A 19,525-nucleotide genomic window follows, 5' to 3' on the forward strand; every position below is an offset into this window, starting at 1 on the left:
AATTAATATTACATGTAGCTTCGATGTTAACTATTCGAAGGTATGTAATTGAATCAACTATTATGGTGATAAATTATTGAGATCAGAAAACTTATATTTTAGGTAATCCTAGAGGTTTCCCCAGGACATCCTCTGTTCGTTTATGGACAGGGTTGGGCTTCCTGCAATCCTGAGTTATCATTTCAGTTATTTGAGCTAAAGTGTCAACAACTACAGGTTGGCGACATTTGCCTCTCACTCGTCAAGAAGAAAAAACCGGAGTCGAATTCCATATATTGCCCTGTCTCAGATTTTCCTGTAAACCATAATCGTTCATATGATATGATTAACAATAGCATATTTTCTCAACTTCCGTTTAATCCAAATCAAGTATATACTGAAATGGCAAAATTGGTGGCCGCCTATACTCAGCACATGATCAATAACATTAAAGATTAAAAATGCTGCATAGCTATATATATCACAAATACTAAATGTATATTTTAGGCGTTTTTTTACATTTATAAAAATACAAATATATATCTATATATCCCTCTAACAACACCACAACTGTCTGTTTATTATTAAATTTTCCTATCTATATTTTGAAACATTCGATTTCAAGTCATAACCGAAAGAGTTCAAGAGTGGGCGATAAGTACTCGATGTTTAAAGACAGTTGTCGATACATTTGTACCAACTGTGATCGTTACTCGGTACGTACAAATGCGTAATTAATTAGGTATGTACACACTGCTCATTAAATATCCGCGAACCAGCTGTAAAACTAAACCTAAGGCAAAAACAACAAAAGCTTCTAATGTGAGAGTCGTCGGGAAACAACCATAACCCTCTATAAATGATCGTCGTGGACAATATTTGATGACGATAATAGTGCTTGTCCTTCCAATGAAAGGCGCACTACCCGTTGGGAAGTACAACGCAGATGATGAAGCTGAGGCCTTGAGTGGTATCAACCGCATTTTGCGAAACAATACAAACAGCCAGAGCCATTATGGAAGCGGAAATGGCAATGAGCGATTTTGGTATGCGCCAAAATCACACGACTCTCAAGCTCAAGTTTCGTCAGCTGCTAGTGAACATCGTAATAATAACAATGATATGATGAACCGGTCTAATCGGAAATCTTATCAATCCCAGAGTAAGTGATCACTCAACATGGCTCTTGATCATATGTATTTCTAAGCAAAAGTTCCACTGCAAATAGTGCAATATGGGACCAATGACAGAGACCAAAACAAACTGTTCGCTGGTCATGCAAATAGCGAGGATTTTCGTATGACTAAAATTATACGGCGCCTGCATAATGAAACTAACACTCATGCCGCACTGGAGCTCTGCTCCAAACTGGACATAGCTGTGCGTACACCCCTCAATATCGCCTATATGTCACGCTCCTTTGAAAGCATTTTGGACAGCATACTTTCCCTAATTAAACAAAGTTCACCGCCAGTTATTAAAGAGGTCAGTAAGACGCTGGGTCTCATTGGATATCTAAATCGTGCGGCTTTCCCTATATATGACGAGTTCATAAGCACAAACTACAGAGCAATAACACGCCTGCAGCAATATTTTATATTGGCTTTAAAGACGACCCTAAGGTGAGGCCTGCGGCACGATTACTTATGCAGTTCATTGATAGATTGGCTAAATACTCTCTTCTGTTTTAAGCTACGACACCAAATGTGATCTTAACATGCATTCGGATAAAGTGATGATGGAATTAAAGGATTTCCTCGAGAACACCGAGAGCGCAGACAACTTTATTGCTATTAGCAGCACCATCGCTGAATTCTCCCTCAAATATAGACATGCTTTCGAGCGGCATTTTACGGATGTGGTGGACATTATCATTGGCTGGCAGCTAGAAGTGGAACAGCCCAAAGAGCTCAGAGCACATTGCACGCATGTTCTGGAGCAGCTGACGCCGTACTTCAGTAAGCAAATGGATTTTAGCTATGGTCTATTAGAGCAGTTCATCGAGGATATTTTATCGTTGGATACGCCAAGCACGCTTAATTCCAGCGGCAATGAGCAGCAAACTGCTGAAAGGATGGGCGCATTTTTAGGCGCATTTAATTCACTATTAAAATGCTTGGCACGCATGCAAATTTTCATTGGCATGCCTACTTGCGAGTCCATTGTGTCAACCGCACTGAACCATTTAACCAAAATATTGCCTGATATGCTTTCTGCTTGGCCTGGTAACATTTGCAATGATGCGTTAATCAACATCAATGAACTGCTTTGTATATGTGTACTACACGGTTTTGTCGGGCTGGAAGTAACTACACTATCCACCATTATTGAATTGGAGTTCGAACAACTGCAAAACTTCAATGAGCAACAAAAACTGAGCACTCTGTATCTGCTACTGTGTGTGGTCCGCAAACTGCGCGCTCGCCTGCCCGCCGCTCTGGTCAAACTTGTTTTTCACATTGACAATCCTCCGCAGAGCGAGGTGCACAAGTACCTGGAGGCCGTCAAAATAAACTTTGCTTCACCAGCTCATCGCATTCTTTTGCGGATATGCCAGGAGACGTTACTTATCAAGAATGTGCCGTTGCTGCAGCAGGCTTATAAACATCTAGTGCAGGACATTGATACCTGCATGCAGCGCTTGCAGCATGCCCAGGACGTTAATCAGAAGAACTCTAATTGTGAAGAAGATTCCGGCGCGCTTTTAATCTTTCATTTGTCAGCACTTGCGTCACTGGCGAAACAAACGTCTTCTATCATTGGCATGTATGCGTGTAATCCATCGATTCTAGAGCTTCTAATCACCAATTGTCGTGCTGCGGATCTGGAAATGTGGTCACAATACGGTACTACACACAATGCGCTTCTCCATCTGCTTGTCGTGCACTGCCAAAAGAATCACAATTTTCGGACCACCTCCAACCTGTTGCGTGAGAATGTCGTCGATACCCTGAACCCAGATCACACATCGCCAACAGCCAATAGTTTTGCCACCATACTCAAATTTCTTGCCTTTGCCCTGGAACGTGCTGCCGACATGACGCCACTTAATCTGAAGTTGTTATTGCATTGGACTCAGTCCTTACTGCGCGAATGTAAGGATCGAGCCGGGACATTGATGGAACAAAAGAGCTTTGTCAAGATCTGTCGCAACATCGCCGGCATGGCTTCCAAATACGCGCCACTTGAGTGTGGCAGTTGCATTCAAACCGTACTCAGCTATGATGGTGGAATTTTAAGCCCAGAGCTACTCAATCTATATCGAGAGGCGTCTTTGCAGCAGTTATCCCTACTGGACGACGACGGAGATTTTCTTGTACATGCTCAGTTCGCGCAAATTTATGCGAAACTGCCGCTCACAATCGCTCTGGAGCTGGGAACGAACAGGCGCCAAGCGAACCGACAAGTACAACGTACATTAAGCCAGTGCAGTGCCATCCGAGACAATGTGTTTCGTGACTTCTTCGATGGTTTGGAGTTAACACAACAACAGCCTCAATTGCGCGCTCTCTTTTCACGGAGCTACGAGGAGAACGCTATAGAGGAACGCAGTGAGAAGCTGGTGCAGTGTACGCGCCGCTGCCAGCGTCTTGCAATCGGTTGGCTGCAATTTGAAGCCGCACGCTATTGCGTCGATCAAAAGCTGCGAACTACGCTGGGCAAGCCGCAAGATACGTTTCTCGGCTTCGAGGCCATTATCATGAAGTATGCGCGTCTATTGAGCGGTTGTGCTAAGGATAACGAACGCCAAGCTCTCGATGCAATGTCGCTGCAGGAATTAACATCTGTACAGACTAATATGCGTATGCTTCTTGGCTTCCTCGATTCTTTGGAGAAGCTCATATATAATGCGGCCGAGGGCAGCGCCTTTGCATTGCGTCCACCCGAGAAACCCGTCGGCGCCTTCTTCCGACTCAACTATCCCACCTGTCAGTCCTGGTTCAATCGCATACGCATTGGAGTTGTGATCATTGCGATGCACTCCATGCAACCGGAGCTTGTAATACGATATGCTCAGGTAAGTCATTAAAATTCGCAAACTGAATGCATCATTTTAAAATCCTAGCATCCTACAACTAGGCGAACTTTTTATACTCTGTACATGAAATGTACAAGAGTATATTAGGTTTGCGCGAGCTGAAAAATGTAACAGGCAGAAGGAGGCGTGGCAGACCCCACAAAGTTTGATCAGCATAATAAAACGAGTCGATCTATATCTGTAGTCCGTCCGTCCGTATGAACACCTGGATCTCCGAGACTATATTAGTTAGAGGCACCAAATTTTGCACAAAGATGCCTCATGTGTGTACGCTGTACAAGTTTGTTTTACTTTTTGGATTCCCCCCACCTCCCAACAAGGGGGGTTTCCCGATTTTCCTATATCTCGGAGACTATAAGACCTAAGAACAAATTTGGCAACTACCTCCAGTTAGTAATTGTGAGTCCGTATGCCAAGTTTCCTTATGATAGGCCGATTTAATTGTACCAGAAGACGCCAATGAAATATCTTAAGCGTCTTAAATACTACAGGCACCATGATAAAAATATATTTATTGGTTTGAAATCTATTTTAATATACTAAATTTAAATAAATACATTTTATTTTTATTCAAGTTAAGACTATGAATACTAATTGGTAGTGCAGAAAAGCTATTAGTGCGGTAATTTTCCGATCTACTGACTTTAAATAACTCACATATTCGTTTACCTTGCTTATTTATAAAAGCCATTTATATATTGCTTGCACCTTAGGAAATTCTGCTCTCTCAGAAGGGGCATGATGCCAGTGACAGTCAGGCCATCGTTTATCTGGCGTGGGCTCTTATTTGTTGCAAAGAACCCGATTCACTTAAGGGTCTCTATGTATGGGCGCGATCGAAAAACGGGAAGTCCTATCAATGGATACAGCACGCCGCTGAACAAGCTGCTGGACAAAGAGAAGCAGCCCTTGCGGGCTATCGCAGCTCGCTAGCCGACGATGATTTGGACCTGCACACGCGTCAGTTTGTAATTGCTCAGCTCACGGAGTGCATGCACCATACGGGCCAATGGCACAAGGCATTCGAGTTCAAGACGGCAATGTCTAAAACTGAAGACAGTGTGCTAAATCCGTTTTTCCAGGCGCACAATTCGAATATGAACATGCTGGAAAAACTTCTGGCACGCAATGAGCGTATGAGTAACGAGTCGGAAAGGCTGAGCGCGGCCCTCCACAGTATGAGCCTATGGCCAAGCACTTGGACTGGGGACAGCACAGTTAGCGACTCGTCGGAGGCATGGCCCACACATTCCAGCTTTTCCGTCTTGCACATACGAAAGCAGTTGGAGAGCGTGGTGCTACAGGAAGGCCTGTCAGAGTCGCCTATGCTGCTAGCACAAAATATGCAACGAGTGTTAAACTGGAATTGGCGCGAGTGTTTGTTGAATGCCAGCATCGACAATCAGCATTTCACGGAGCTTACGTTGCTGAAGCATATTGTGCAAAAGCTTGGTGAACAGGAGCCGAATCCGCTGCTGCATGTGGACAAAATGTCGGAGGAGCATTTGCTTACACTTCTTCCACTGGACAAGGGTGGCCCACACAGTGTGGAAGCTGTCAAACGGCTGCAAAGTGGTGCTATGTCCAGTTCAATGCTAATCAAATGCATCGCCTGGTCGCAACTACTGCCACGTCTGTCCAATCGATCCAGCTTGAGTAACCTTTACCTAAATGCTGCGATCAGTGCGCGGGAAGAGGGTAATCAGCAAACATGCCTGACGATGCTGGAACAATATTTTGTGCACTCGCAGGGTCGCAGCTCGCTGCTAGACATTGGCGCTCAATTGGTGAACAACAGCAGCAGCGAGTTGAATCTGGAAGACGAGGAATTGTTGCATGGCTACAGCGAAATAGCCAAATGCTTTCATATGCAAGAAAAACCCAACGATCTTAACTCGATAAACGTGTGTGCGGGACTCTGTCTAGCAATTCAACGGCAGGTAGTCAAGAAGCCGGAGGGTGCCACTTGCCCCTCCATTGCTGCGGACCTGCTGCTCACCCTAGCCGATTGGATATCAGTGCGCAGCTCTAACGGTCTAAGCACCAATAGCATGTCACCCACGCTTCAGCAGCTGCTCGATCAGCTGCCCGAGTGTTCCTCGACAAAGTCGCACCAGATCCCCTACGCTGATCGCATGGTGGCGCGTCTCATTAATGCCAGCTTGCTGCAAAGACCCAACTCCGAAGACGCACTTATGGCCTACGGCAACTGGTGCTATCGCTGGGGCAAGAAGATCGTGGACAATGGATGTGTACTGACGCAGGCGGACGTAATGGCCATTAATCAGGTCACCGGCACTTCTCTGGATAGCGAGATGTTGGGTCAGCTAGTAAGTGTGCTAAATACACAATATGTCGATAACCCACTTCTAGGCATGGATGAGCTAGAGGGGAATGGAGATGAAGTGCCCTGCACTACAGCAAATAACAGAGATGAGGATGCAACCATTCCAGCCCTGCGTTGTCTCCCTGTACTGGCCGACAAATCGGATGCTGTTATCGAGAAAATAGTGGAGATTTGGCGACGAGCGAATGCCAACACTTATGACTACTACAAGGACGCGGCACGTGCCTACTTTCATTATCTAAGCCTTAAGTCTTGCGGCGGCGTTGAAACGCAGGAGCGACAGCAACGCTTTTATGTGGATGATAACAATATGGTGACAACTACACTGCGCTTGCTCAGATTGATTGTGAAGCACGCTTCGGGCTTGCAAGATGTGCTGGAGCAGGGTCTTAAGACAACGCCAATTGAACCCTGGAAGGTAATTATACCGCAGCTATTTAGTCGCCTCAATCATCACGAGCCCTACGTACGCAAGAGCGTGTGCGCGCTGCTCTGCCGTATAGCCGAAAGCCGACCCCAGTTGGTAATCTTTCCGGCTGTGGTGGGTGCCAATCGAGAACAGCAGACTGACCTGGCCTTGCCGCCCGGTGTCGCCACCAGTGCGAATGGCGGGTCGCCCGAGCGCCTAAGCCATTGCTACGGCTATCTACTGGGCGCCCTTTCCAAGCAGTCGCCAGAAGTGGTGCAACATGTGCAGCTTCTAGTCAAGGAGTTGCGGCGCGTGTGTCTGCTGTGGGACGAATATTGGATACACTCGTTGGCCCAGATATACAACACCTATGTAGGACGTGTGAATGCCTTTGCCACCGAATTCAAGCCAGACGACCACGAAGGCAAGCAGAACCGATTCAACGAATTCCGTCCACAGATGCTGGCCGATCTGGAGACAGTAGTCGCTTTTACATCCCGTACGGCTGAGACCAGTTACGAGCGAAACTTCAAACGGCGCTTCGATACACACATACGCCAGACCCTGGAAGTCTTGCGCACGCGTCGATATCCGGAAGCCTGGGACAAGGTGAAGCAGTTGTACCACATCTTCCAGCAAAACATGATACGGGGCACGTGCAGCACCCTCAAGATGCAGCTCATTAGCCCGGTGCTCACCAATATCGGCAAGATGCGCATTTCTATGCCGGGCGTTGATCTGCGCGACCAAAACATGGCTGTACATATAGAACGTGTGGATAGCGCTGTGGCCATATTGCCCACAAAAACTAAGCCGAAGAAGGTCGTCTTCTTTGGTAGCAACAGCCAGAAATATACGTTCCTATTTAAGGGTCTCGAGGATCTGCATCTAGATGAGCGCATCATGCAATTTCTGTCCATTTCGAATTCGATCATGGCCTGTAAAACTGAGACCCCAACTAGCAAAATATGCTTCAAGGCCCACCATTACTCCGTAATACCACTCGGGCCTCAATCCGGCCTTATTAGCTGGGTTGATGGAGTAACACCGCTATTTTCACTCTACAAAAAGTGGCAGCAACGCGACGCCCAAATCAAGCAGCAACAGCAGAAGCACCGATCTCCAAACGCTGCCGCCGCTGTACCCTCGAAACGGATTACCGATATGTTTTACAACAAGTTGTCGCCACTGCTGGCCAAGCACAACATGAAAGTGGGCGACCCGCGTCGTCAATGGCCGCTGTCGGCATTGCGCCAAGTGTTCTTCGATCTATCCAAAGAAACGCCATCGGATCTGTTGTCGCGGGAACTCTGGTGCCAGGCTAGCAGTCCGGCCGAATGGCGGCAGTCCGTTCGACGCTACACAATGTGTATGGCCGTCATGTCCGTCATCGGCTACGTCATCGGACTGGGCGATCGACATTTGGACAATGTGCTCATCAATCTAAGCAGCGGCGATATTGTGCATATAGATTATAATGTATGCTTTGAGAAGGGCCGCACTCTACGCATACCGGAGAAGGTGCCATTCCGACTGACCCAGAATATGGTGCATGCCCTCGGCATTACTGGAATCGAGGTGAGTACCAAAGACTCTTAGTCCTTTTGAGGTATACATTTTGTATCATATAAATAGCTAGAGACATTAGTCTGGATAGGATATCTTCATCAACAAACATAATCTTCTAGATATATTATATTTCAAAGGCCCTTCGAATCACTAGCACTGCAAGCAGAAGACATCTGTTGTATTAATAGAAAAGAACTCTTGTGCAAGTCCTAGAAGGATAAATACCTTCCTGGTTTTCAGGTTGGCAATACATACCTGCTTAGCTTAGTTTTTTTTTAAGCATACAAACACTTTTTATCAAAGACATTGGTCTGGATAGGATATCTTCATCAACAAACATAATCTACTAGACATTTTATATTTCAAGACACCTGTGTAAATAGAGAATAACTCTTGTGAAAGTCCCAGAAAGGTTAAAGGTTTTCAGGTTGGCAATACATACCTGCTTAGCTTAGTTTTTTTAAGCATACATACACTTTTTATCATATAAAAAGCTAAAGACATGGGTCTGGATAGGATATCTTCATCAACAAACATAATCTTCTAGATATATTATATTTCAAAGGCCCTTCGAATCACTAGCATTGCAAGCAGAAAACATCTGTTGTATTAGGAGAGAATAACTCTTGTGCAAGTCCCAGAAAGGTTAAAGACCTTCCTGGTTTTCAGGTTGGCATTTACATACCACCACCGTTTGTGTAAATACAAACAAACAATACCACAACACATTTATTGAGTAACGTTATTGATTTATTTCCGTGCAGTGAATTGATATTGATAATGACTTGGTGGGCAGTACAGTTGTACAAGTCTCTGGCATCATGGCTGGGGGCTCCTCTAGAATCCTGCTCGGCTTTTCTGGCAAGGCCACTTTTGGGCAATTAGGCACTTCAGGCAAAGTACTGAGATCGTGCGCGTGCCTGGGCAGTCTTCGACAACAACACAGTGTCTGTGCAAATGCCTTGCGGAAAGTAGTGTTCTTCCAAGAATAGATAATGGGATTCAGGGCCGAGTTGGTCATGGCCAATGAGAAGGCCGTCTTATAGAAGATTGAGTTGCTGCGGCACATTTGAAACAGTTGAGCAATGGCTACGCCAAAAAAAGGCAACCAGCAGATTGTAAAACTGCCCATGATAAAGACAACAATCTAAATGTATATAGAGGAATCATTAATACGTTTATACGAGAACATGCTCCACTGCCATCCACACTACCTGCACAGACTTCCAGTCTGGATGCAGACTGGCTCCGGTATGCGCTGCGTCGTAGATCACGGAATGGCGCAGGCGCTTCGCTTGCTTGGAGGCCTCGCGCATTATCCGCCAATACACCATCAGCATGCATATCCAAATCACAATGAATGCGGGGGTTATGATGCCTGCCACATACCAGGGCGACAACACCTCGTCGAACTCGCACTCTTGTGCCTCTTTCCAATTGTTCCAGAAGATAGGTATGAGGGCCACACAGGCGCCCAGGCACCAGTTGAAGGTGATAATCACATACGCCATGCGTCGCGTCATATAGCTAAGCAAATAAATAACAAAATAGAAAAAAGATAAGAAATACAATAGTAAATAAACCACAAAGGTGTTTCCAATGCGTGTTTTCTCTTCATGACCAGAGACTCCATTGCGTACCATTCGTGACTCTTATGTTTTGCAACATTGAACATATAACAACCTTTTCGGATTAAAATATTTACTTAATATATTTTCTAAGCAAAAAATGATTAGTTTTAGAAGCTGTAAGAGTTTGGAAATAATAGGTACTCGTACATTTATTTATCTCCTACGAAACGAGCCCGAAATACTCTTAAAATCATATTGTTATGATGCAGTGGTCTGTCCAGTGTTCAGTCTCTGAAGCTTTGAGAATCTGGAAAAACTAGGCATGATGTGTGCGCAAAATACTGTTCAGATCATATTTGTATGATTCATTAATGCTCAGTTTCGGAAGCTTTACGACTCTGGAAAAATTAGGTATATTGATTTGTCCCTTACAAAACGAGCGTGAAATACTCTTCAGATCATATACTTATGATGCAGTACATAGTCTAATTAATGGTCAGTTTCGGAAGCTTTAAGAGTCCGGAAAGAGTTGGTACTCTTGATTTGTCCCCTACGAAACGAACGCGAGATACTTTTAAAATCATATTGCTATGATGCAGTGTCCAGTCTCTGAAGCTTTGAGAGCCTGCAAAGAGCACGGATATTGATTTGTCGCTTACAAAACGAGCACCAAATACTGCTTAGATATTAGATATTCTTATAATGCAGCTCTCAGTCTCTTTAATGCTCGAAAGCTATAAGAGGAGTCTATTCTTAAGCCTTGTTTTAATATATCGCCTACAAAAACATTTCATTTCATTCCTACCCTCATATTAAAAGGATTGCAATACTTGTATTTCATTCAAATTTCAAATAATTAAACTTTCAGAAAAATCGAGTAGTGTCCGCTTTGTGAAGATATGTTTGGAGCTAGGCTTCAGGCCTATTTATTTAGCCTAGCCTTGGAGCAATTTTTTTTATAGATCACTTACCGTCTGTAGTGCAGTGCATAGATGACTGCAATATATCTGTCCACCGCTATTGAGATCAGCGTCAATATGGAGACGCAGCAAGCGCAGATGAAGAGGAAGAAGCGTAGCAAGCAATAGCCACGAACGCGGCCCAAGTCGGAGCCCATGTAGAAGGCGACGTGATAGGGCAATGAAATGCCGACAATAAAATCGGACATAGCTAGCGACAGAATAAACAAATTTGAAATGACCGATCGCAAATTGCGGCACGTGCGGAGCGCTAAAATGGTCAATATATTGCCGCCCAATATGAGAATGAAGAGTATGGCATTGATAATGGCCCAGAGCAGCAGGCCAGAGTCTAGACCGCCTGGATCGGAGTTGGCATCATTATTAGTGATATTTTTACTGATGCTGCTATTGCTATTGCTGTCGATATCGGTATCGGTATCACTATACGTGTGGCCATTGCCGTTGACCTCCCAATCTGTCCAGCCGTGTAATATGTGCGTATCCTTTAAGGTCATCCTGATGGCAATGATGAGCTAATGCATTGGCATCAGGGGTTTCAATGACAAAGAGCAGATTGTATGTCGCCGAGACACTTGAATGAGAGCGTTAAGCGAAGCGCACGCGAGGCCGGCAAACAACTATCTGTGTACTCGTATGCTAACTATGGGGCCTAGCATGGGGCAAGGATTACGACGCTATTGCCATTTGACGTCCATTCCGTCGATGCGGTTGCTGCAGTCACAATCGAAATCGCAATCGCCGCTGGCACTCAACAGTCGTCAGAGTCGTGGGCGTCGTTTGTTTACGTTTCGCTGGGTAGCACGGCGCGTATTCGGAAATGTGGCTAACTCAACGTTTTTATCGTTTAGATCATATACATATGTATGTATATAAATACATAAATGTATATAAACATAAAGAGATTATATATATTATCCATTGCTCACTGATAAAGCTCCGTTTGATGCAGAAGAGCTGGCGTGAGAAACACAATCCGTTGATAAGCAACTCACATCCATTTAAGCATTGCCCAACAAACATTTTTATATACTTGTACCCTAAATTCGAGGAGTACTCTATATAGTATATACTTAAATACTCTTGATCAGAAGGCTATTACGACTTCACTTGTTGAGTGGAGATATCCGTCCCCCCTAACTTGCTTGCAAAATTTCATCAATACTTCTTAGAGTCCTGAAGCTATGCAACCCAAATTTTGCTCAAATAACAGAGAACATAAGTTATAGAACTGCCTATTAGCACAAACAAGGCGTAGGACAGGGGCATAAATATATGAGTAGCATGTCGAGGTGAATCAGAATATAAGCGTCGAATATCTTTTAGCCATAAAAGCCTGTTTCGAATTTTATAGAATAACTGCCCTACGATGAATGGTTTTGAAATTGATATTCGCCTGTGTTTGAAATTACAAGATATTTCACTTGTTGTTGTTCGTGGGAACGTTGTATAATAGTATAATTTCAATATAGAACCCATTATAGTTCCATCTTAGTATTTATACCCTGCAGCATATTTAGACGTCGAATTGTTTGCCCTCATCCATGGTCTATACTTATCCGTATGGATACGAGTCAATTGCAGCAATCGCGTATGAAATAGTTAATTCATTGATGTCAATGCCGCTTTTTGTGTTCTTTACGGGTCAATGAATTTGTTTTAGCTTGGCTAGAGCAAACATTAACAAAAACAACAACTGGCACAAATGATTATATATACATATATATACGTGTATACCGTGCGTAACTTACATACCATCTATAACGAGCGCCGATAACTATCTCGATGATAGTACAAGTACTTAGCTAACACATTTGTGTTTATATTGCTTGCGTATCACATTTATGGCTCACCCCCTGTAACTTGTAACATATTTGGCATCTAGCGTGATTTTTATACCCATGTGTGATAGTTTAGTAGGATACAAGTACATGTAGTACTATAATTCAAGGTGTTCTTATTACCACCACCTTTTGTTCTAAAACGGATAATTTCTTCTAACACGGATAGTTTCTTCTAAAACGGATAATTTCTTCTAAAAGGGGTTATTTCTTCTAAAACGTTTCAAAAATAAATTGTCTAAGCGCAATCTCTGAATATATAATATTAAATCGATTTACTTTTGTGGTTAAAATTTAGTAGATTCTCGTATAATTTAGTATCGTACCTAAGTACCTTTTCGCCCACCATAACGGTCTAATACTTGTAATGCAAAATCCCAAAAGTCCTTCAAGAACTTATGCAACTGCGATGAAAAGATTCGAATACTGAAGCCATATTTGAGATATATTGTGAAACACAAATGCAATCAAAACAAAACAATTGTACTTGTGTATGTATAATCGTATCTTTGGCGCTAGCATAGCAATCCCCCTATCAGGAAGTCAGCAGAGTGATACAAACAATATATATAAATACAAGTATACAATAAAAAAAAAAAACGCATAAAAAGAAACAAACCCAAAAAAGTGATTGGATCAACAACTCATTGTATGCATATGTTATAGTTGATGTATTGATGGTGTGGTTTATAGCTTTGTACATATTTATAGCACGTATGCCTACGATTTCCACATTATTTATTTATTTATCACCATCGTAATAATCTTGATTGTGATTGCCAACTTTTACGATTTGTTATTGTAGGGTGCTTTCCGTCTCGGCTGCGAATATGTGTTGAAGGTCATGCGCAGGGAACGCGAAACATTGCTCACGCTCCTGGAGGCTTTCGTCTATGATCCGCTGGTCGATTGGACTGTCAACGATGATGCCCCCATGACGCGACGTGCCATCGCTGTTAAGCCCTCGAACGATCTTAAAAGCTTTAAGAAGGAGAAATCGAAGAATAAGCTGCAGGATTGGGACTTAAAGCGACAACAGCTTGTGAACAAGCTGAATCAAATGCAAAAATTCTGGAACAAGTACAAGTAAGTCACGCAAAGCAGTTTGTTTGAAATTAAATATAATGTTCTTATATCATTTTCTACAGAATGGAGTTGCAGATTCAATTGGGAGAGATTGGTTGCGTGGTGCTAGAACTGAATGAGTTGCTAACGCGTCGCCTCACCATGGAACAGCAGCTCATCGACCTAAATAAACGAAGTGCGCTCATCAACGAAATCGCATCTCTCGGCACGGCTATCGAGAGTCATTCCTTCAACAGCGCCTCGCAGCGGTATTCGGTGAAGAGGCACCAGACGGTGTCGCTGCATAATACGGCGGCCGCTGTTCAGCCGACCTATATATACGTGCAGCATATAGTTCAGCTCTATCAGCGTACCCTAGATCAGACAAATCTGTCACAGCTCAACTCACAGCTCATTCAGTTTAAATTGGAGGGCACCCATTGGCCCAGCGATTATTACGCTCTAGCCGAAGTTTTGATCACACATTTGCCAGCGGAAACGCTGGGCAATTATGAGAACACACGCATCCAGGCGGATGAACTGCTGGGACGGCTCAACGACTTGTCGCTGCAGTGTGTCGAGCATATGCAGCAATATGCCTCGGTCATGGAATACTATCCGGAGCAGCAGAGTCGTCAAAATGTTTATCTACAGTTCTACGAATCATTCGGCACCTACTTAAAGAGTCAGTCGGCTGATCAGAACAATCTCAAGCGCAACAGTTTGACTGTTATCGAGCCAGCTATATCCAATGCAATGAAACTGGGCGAGGCCGAGACGATGGCCAATGTGTGGATGCGTCTCAACTATCAGCTGCATCAGGCTACTCAGGTGTACGAGAGCAAAAAGTCGCAACCGACGGTCTCCGTAAGCGCTGCTCTACAGGCCCTCGCCCACTTTGGATGCAATCAGTATATGCTCAATGTGGCACTTACACGGACTTTGGATCGGGCAACTGATGCCTTTAGCATCTACGAACAAACTGCATTGGCGAATAAGGATGACAGTCTGTTGCAACAGCAGCTCCAATATTTGGAGGTGGTAAGCTCGATGTGTCAGGCTGTGGTTGAACATAACGATCAGTGCAAGGGTCAATCTCTAATTCAACTGAACGAGCTGCAAAAAGCGCTGACTGCATTGACAGGACTGAGGGATTGCTTTGATCACGATGTGCCCGCCAGTATATTCAAATTATTTTTGCTACGCGACAATCACGATGAGCTGCAGAGATTCTGTGAACTGGGCTCTCAGGAGCTGTACCAGCGCTTTATTAGCTCACAACACGATCAAGAGTCGAGCGACATTACTGGAGAAACAACGTCAGCTTCCAAGTCGCATGAGCAACACTTCTTTGAGGCGCTATTGCCGGCCTATATGCATTTCCAAAACCTGCGCAAAGCATTGACCAGACTAATGCGAACCCTTCGATTGATTATTAATGTGGACTATGATGTCAAAATGAAAGATTATTTGGTGAGTTAGCTAACTTTTAATTCCCATTTATAATCGACGCTAGGTAATCCTAGTTCTCTCCCGAAATGGCCAATCTATAGCGTTTTGCAATGCTTTGAAATGAATTTCGACAAATAGACAGGACTAGCTCGGTTCATATTATCGACCATGTTTTTCTAATATAGAAGGTAGTTTCTTTCTTTGATAAATAACAATCTTTCTTTACAACAAACAACCAAATATCATTGCCAAAAAACGATTGTTAAAAATGCTTCAAATTTAAGCAAATTAGAAATGCAGAGTTTCAAATTAAAGCATTGGTTTTAAGACGGATTGCCATTTTTGCTTACATCGGAAAATTGAATATAGTTTTGTCCTTTGCAGGAACTTAATTTGCTGAAGGAGAGCAAACTCGAGCTGGGCACCAGTTGTTTCTTCGATATGGTTATCCAGACCCTAAACATCAGTCAGGGCTTCAATGTTCTCGAGTTTTCTGCACCCATGTACGCGTTCATACATTTCGTGGAGATAAATTATATTGCCGGATTAGTGCCGTTGCTTTCCTCTGTATTCTACACTGGTTTTTGTGGCACGCACGGCGAACTGGAAGTGTCCGATACAGGAGATACGGAACAATTGTGTGAGAGCCTATTTGTGGCATTGCAATCGGACGGTGTGCTGCATGAACGCCAGCGGCATATAACACTGACTAATCGTCTCATCGAGCTGCAGACGCTGGTGGCAACGGCACACTATTGGGCCTATGGATCCGGATTTGACAGCGATATACGTTTCGGTCACGTTATTAGCAAGCAGAAACTGTGCGCGGCCATCTACGAGAACTGGCAGACGCTGGACAGCTGCATGCGCGATGTGGAGCTCATGCAGAGCAGTATTGAAGGGCAGTTGAGCTTGCTCCGTAGCCAGAAGACTATCTGGAATCGCAATAGTATCGGCAGTCTGTTGCGGAATGAAGATGCGCAGAAGCAGCTAACACGCGCCCACGTCAATGTGATCAAGGAAGTTATAGAGCTCGCTAGTGCCCTGTGTATGATCGAATGTGATACCTTGGCCGATATGGAAATGCGGGAGTGCCAGCAGCTGTTGACCAACATCGCCTTGTGGCAGGAAATCTACGGGCAGTGGCTGTGCAGCAGCGGTATGATCACACCCGTCGAGGAAGCCATTATAGAGCTGCTCGATCCAGAGGGTCCTATAGACAATTCCTGGCTTGACAGTATAAGTAAACTGTTGGAGGACTACACGTATCGCGTGCAAAGGGACATCTCGTCAGTGGAAAACGAGGACCAGGACAAGTATAAGCAGATGGTTGCACTAGTCAAGGACTTACAGGTGCAAAAGCAACGATAATTTTTCTCCTTTTTCCATTTCTTGGCAATTGTGTATTTATTTCTATGCTCCCTTAATCTTTTTTAATTTGCAGAAAATGCAGGAATACATGCCACGCGTACACGGACGAATATTGAACGTTTTGCAATCAAAAGGCGATCAGAATGGCAAGCTACCTCCCCAAGATGTTCAAATCTTGAGCAATCATGTGCGCGACTGCCAGAATACGCTGAATCAGTTTTTCCAGCGACTGCTTGATTTCCGCAAGGAAGTCACTGCGGGAAAACGTTCCCTGGTCAATTCGACGCTCCAGCACTGGCAGACCGAGATCCAGCACATTCAATTGATTGCCACACAGGAAGTGGATGAGTTTTTCAAGACCGTAGAGGAGTTTCTTCAAAATACCGGCGAGTGCGATTCGCTGCCATTCGAGACGTTCCCCCACAACAAAGGTAAGGTTCAATATTTACAGTCTGTTGCAGACCAAGACAAAGCACGATACTGCAGAAGCATATATTACTTGTTCTTTGAAAATATGCAAAACCACTTGATTAGATATAAAGATATACTAAAATTGTTGGCCAAATCTTATCCGCTTTCAATGCTAACTAAATAAATACAGTGCAGTTTCAGTTCAGCTTTTAAGTAAATATATTTTAATGTATTTCCAAACTTATTTACTATGAAGTCATATTTTCAACATGTAATGGAGTTTAATTATAGAAATATCGAAGCAGTATTACCAGTTTTTCGATATATTTACAAACACTTAAACATTCCCCTGAAACGAGATTGAACAAATGAAAAACTGAACTCTAAAAACACTAATTTTTCTTTGTAAAATATGTTTAAATTATAAGTGTTTAATCGAACTATAGTGTCCAATTGTTGCTTTTTATTGAAAACATACACTTCTGAATTTCCCTTTTCTTTCATAATCTTTCATTCATAATCTTTTGTATGTGCAGGCGCCCTTAACATGCACGAGCAGAAACGCAACGCTTATGGGGTATCCGTGTGGAAGAAAATCCGTATGAAACTGGAGGGACGCGATCCGGACAACAATCAGCGCAGCTTAGTTGCGGAGCAAATAGACTATGTCATACGCGAGGCCACTAATCCCGATAACCTGGCGGTCTTATACGAGGGGTGGACGCCATGGGTATAAAAACACTAGTCGAGGCCCAGCTGCCAAGGCTGAGCCAAGGTGACTGGAAATATGAGTAAAACGATATTAAGGCAGACTACATTGTTTGCGACTGGTGCAGTGCTGTACACGCTGCTGACACAAGCCAACGCGCATTGCATTGGCAATGATCAGGGGTTTAAATACAGCGACGCATCGCCACGTTGTTATACGCGATATTGGGCGGCACGAACCCAAGCGCAACAACATTGACCCCGCCCATGTAAAGTTGTACAAGTACTGATGTGCGCATCCCGTTTTGGAAATTTTGAAGAAAAAAAAAAGAAAAACAAACATAAACAATATCAGATCCAATTCTCGCCCCGGGCTAGTCATTATCGCGCCCGGTCAAGAATTTACTGTGCGGCGATTTCGTCAGAGCAGTACGGATGGATGTGTCCATGGTTGGATCAGCAATTCTACGAAAGAGTTAAGGTTTCATTTAATTTTATTTACTGCCTAGATAGAGACGACTTCCTACAATACCCACTAACATTTCTGTTGTTGTTTTAAGTTTTTTCTTACTTTTAATTTTATAATTTTGCTTCCGAAGGGTAAATATACCATTTATCACATGCGTCGTAATAACAATAACATCCCATAATCATAGCAGATTCATATCCGAATGTATGAATGCACGCAACCACCACTGGCGCAGATATGTATTTACCTAATTATACGATTATATGAATTTAATTTACACCTTCTTATGTTTAGTTTCGATTGAATAAAAGCGATATTACTGTAAACAATTCTCACTCGTTGTATTTACATATTTGGCTATATATTGCAGCAAGTTCCCACAGTTTTGCAATCAAGCCAGGTTATCTTTCTTTGATGATGTTTGGATTTGATTTGGAAGAATTATGTATATGAAAATTTCATCCTATGATAAAACTTTAAACTAGAATACATTAAAGTACATGTATAGGTTATAGAATCGTGCCCAACTTCTTTGTGGGTCTTTATATATTTATGGGTTTGCTTTTCGAAACCTCAAGATATATTGTAAACAAGTAGAAAAGCTAAAGTCGGGTGTCCCGACTTTGAAATACTCTGTACATATGTTTACAATAATTATAGAAAATAAAAAAAATTAAGAAAATTAAAAAAATAAAACAAACTCGTATAGAATACACTCATAAGGCATCTTTGTGCAAAATTTGGTGTCTCTATCTCTTAAAGTTTCTGAGATCCAGGTGTTCATACGGACGGACAGACGGACAGACAGACAGACAGACAGGGCTAGATCGACTCGTCTCGTCATGCTGATCAAAAATATATATACTTTGTGGGGTCTGCCACGCCTCCTTCTGCCTGTTACATTTTTCAGCTCCCGCAAACCTAATATACTTCTGTACATTTCATGTACAGAGTATAAAAATACTACTATATTGGAATGCATTTGTAAGTGTAACTAAAGGTCCGGCTATGTACATAAATTTGTTTGTGTGTGCAAGACAAAAACTCCAAGAATTATAAAAAAAATTGCTGTTTATGGGAAATTAAATAAACAAACTTGTTTAGGCTTTCTAGGACTTACAAACAGACATGGCTATATCGACCCATCTCTTCATATAAAATCTTCATACACATATAAAACATATGTATGCATACGTGTGCATACATATGTATACATGTACTTTTTTCACGATTTTCTATCATTTGCACTAAGCACTTCGACTCTTTTGGGAACAGGGTGTAAAAGACCCTTGACGAGGTACAAAATGTTAGTGG

The 19,525-nt window shown here is 43.1% G+C and overlaps 2 protein-coding genes across 2 annotated transcripts; one reads left to right on the forward strand and one right to left on the reverse strand.

Moving 5' to 3' along the window:
• The first annotated feature begins 765 nt into the window (after positions 1–765).
• On the forward strand, positions 766–18,061 carry LOC115628932 (serine/threonine-protein kinase Smg1). Its single transcript, XM_030525205.1, has 9 exons — positions 766–1,141; positions 1,208–1,601; positions 1,672–3,997; positions 4,732–8,352; positions 13,541–13,821; positions 13,884–15,273; positions 15,637–16,605; positions 16,697–17,054; positions 17,571–18,061. Exons 1-9 carry the CDS (start codon positions 862–864, stop codon positions 17,768–17,770), a joined length of 9,819 nt encoding a protein of 3,272 aa, XP_030381065.1. The 5' UTR covers positions 766–861; the 3' UTR covers positions 17,771–18,061.
• Positions 9,086–11,391, reverse strand: LOC115628907 (histamine H2 receptor). Its single transcript, XM_030525166.1, has 4 exons — positions 11,319–11,391; positions 10,886–11,234; positions 9,558–9,870; positions 9,086–9,490 (listed from the first exon to the last, which is right to left on the reverse strand). Exons 1-4 carry the CDS (start codon positions 11,389–11,391, stop codon positions 9,086–9,088), a joined length of 1,140 nt encoding a protein of 379 aa, XP_030381026.1.
• Positions 18,062–19,525: the final 1,464 nt, after the last annotated feature.

The sequence above is a fragment of the Scaptodrosophila lebanonensis genome, unplaced genomic scaffold (genome assembly GCF_003285725.1).
Source record: "Scaptodrosophila lebanonensis strain 11010-0011.00,11010-0021.00 unplaced genomic scaffold, SlebRS2 tig00000129-arrow-arrow-pilon, whole genome shotgun sequence".
Classification (NCBI taxonomy): Eukaryota; Metazoa; Arthropoda; class Insecta; order Diptera; family Drosophilidae; genus Scaptodrosophila; species Scaptodrosophila lebanonensis.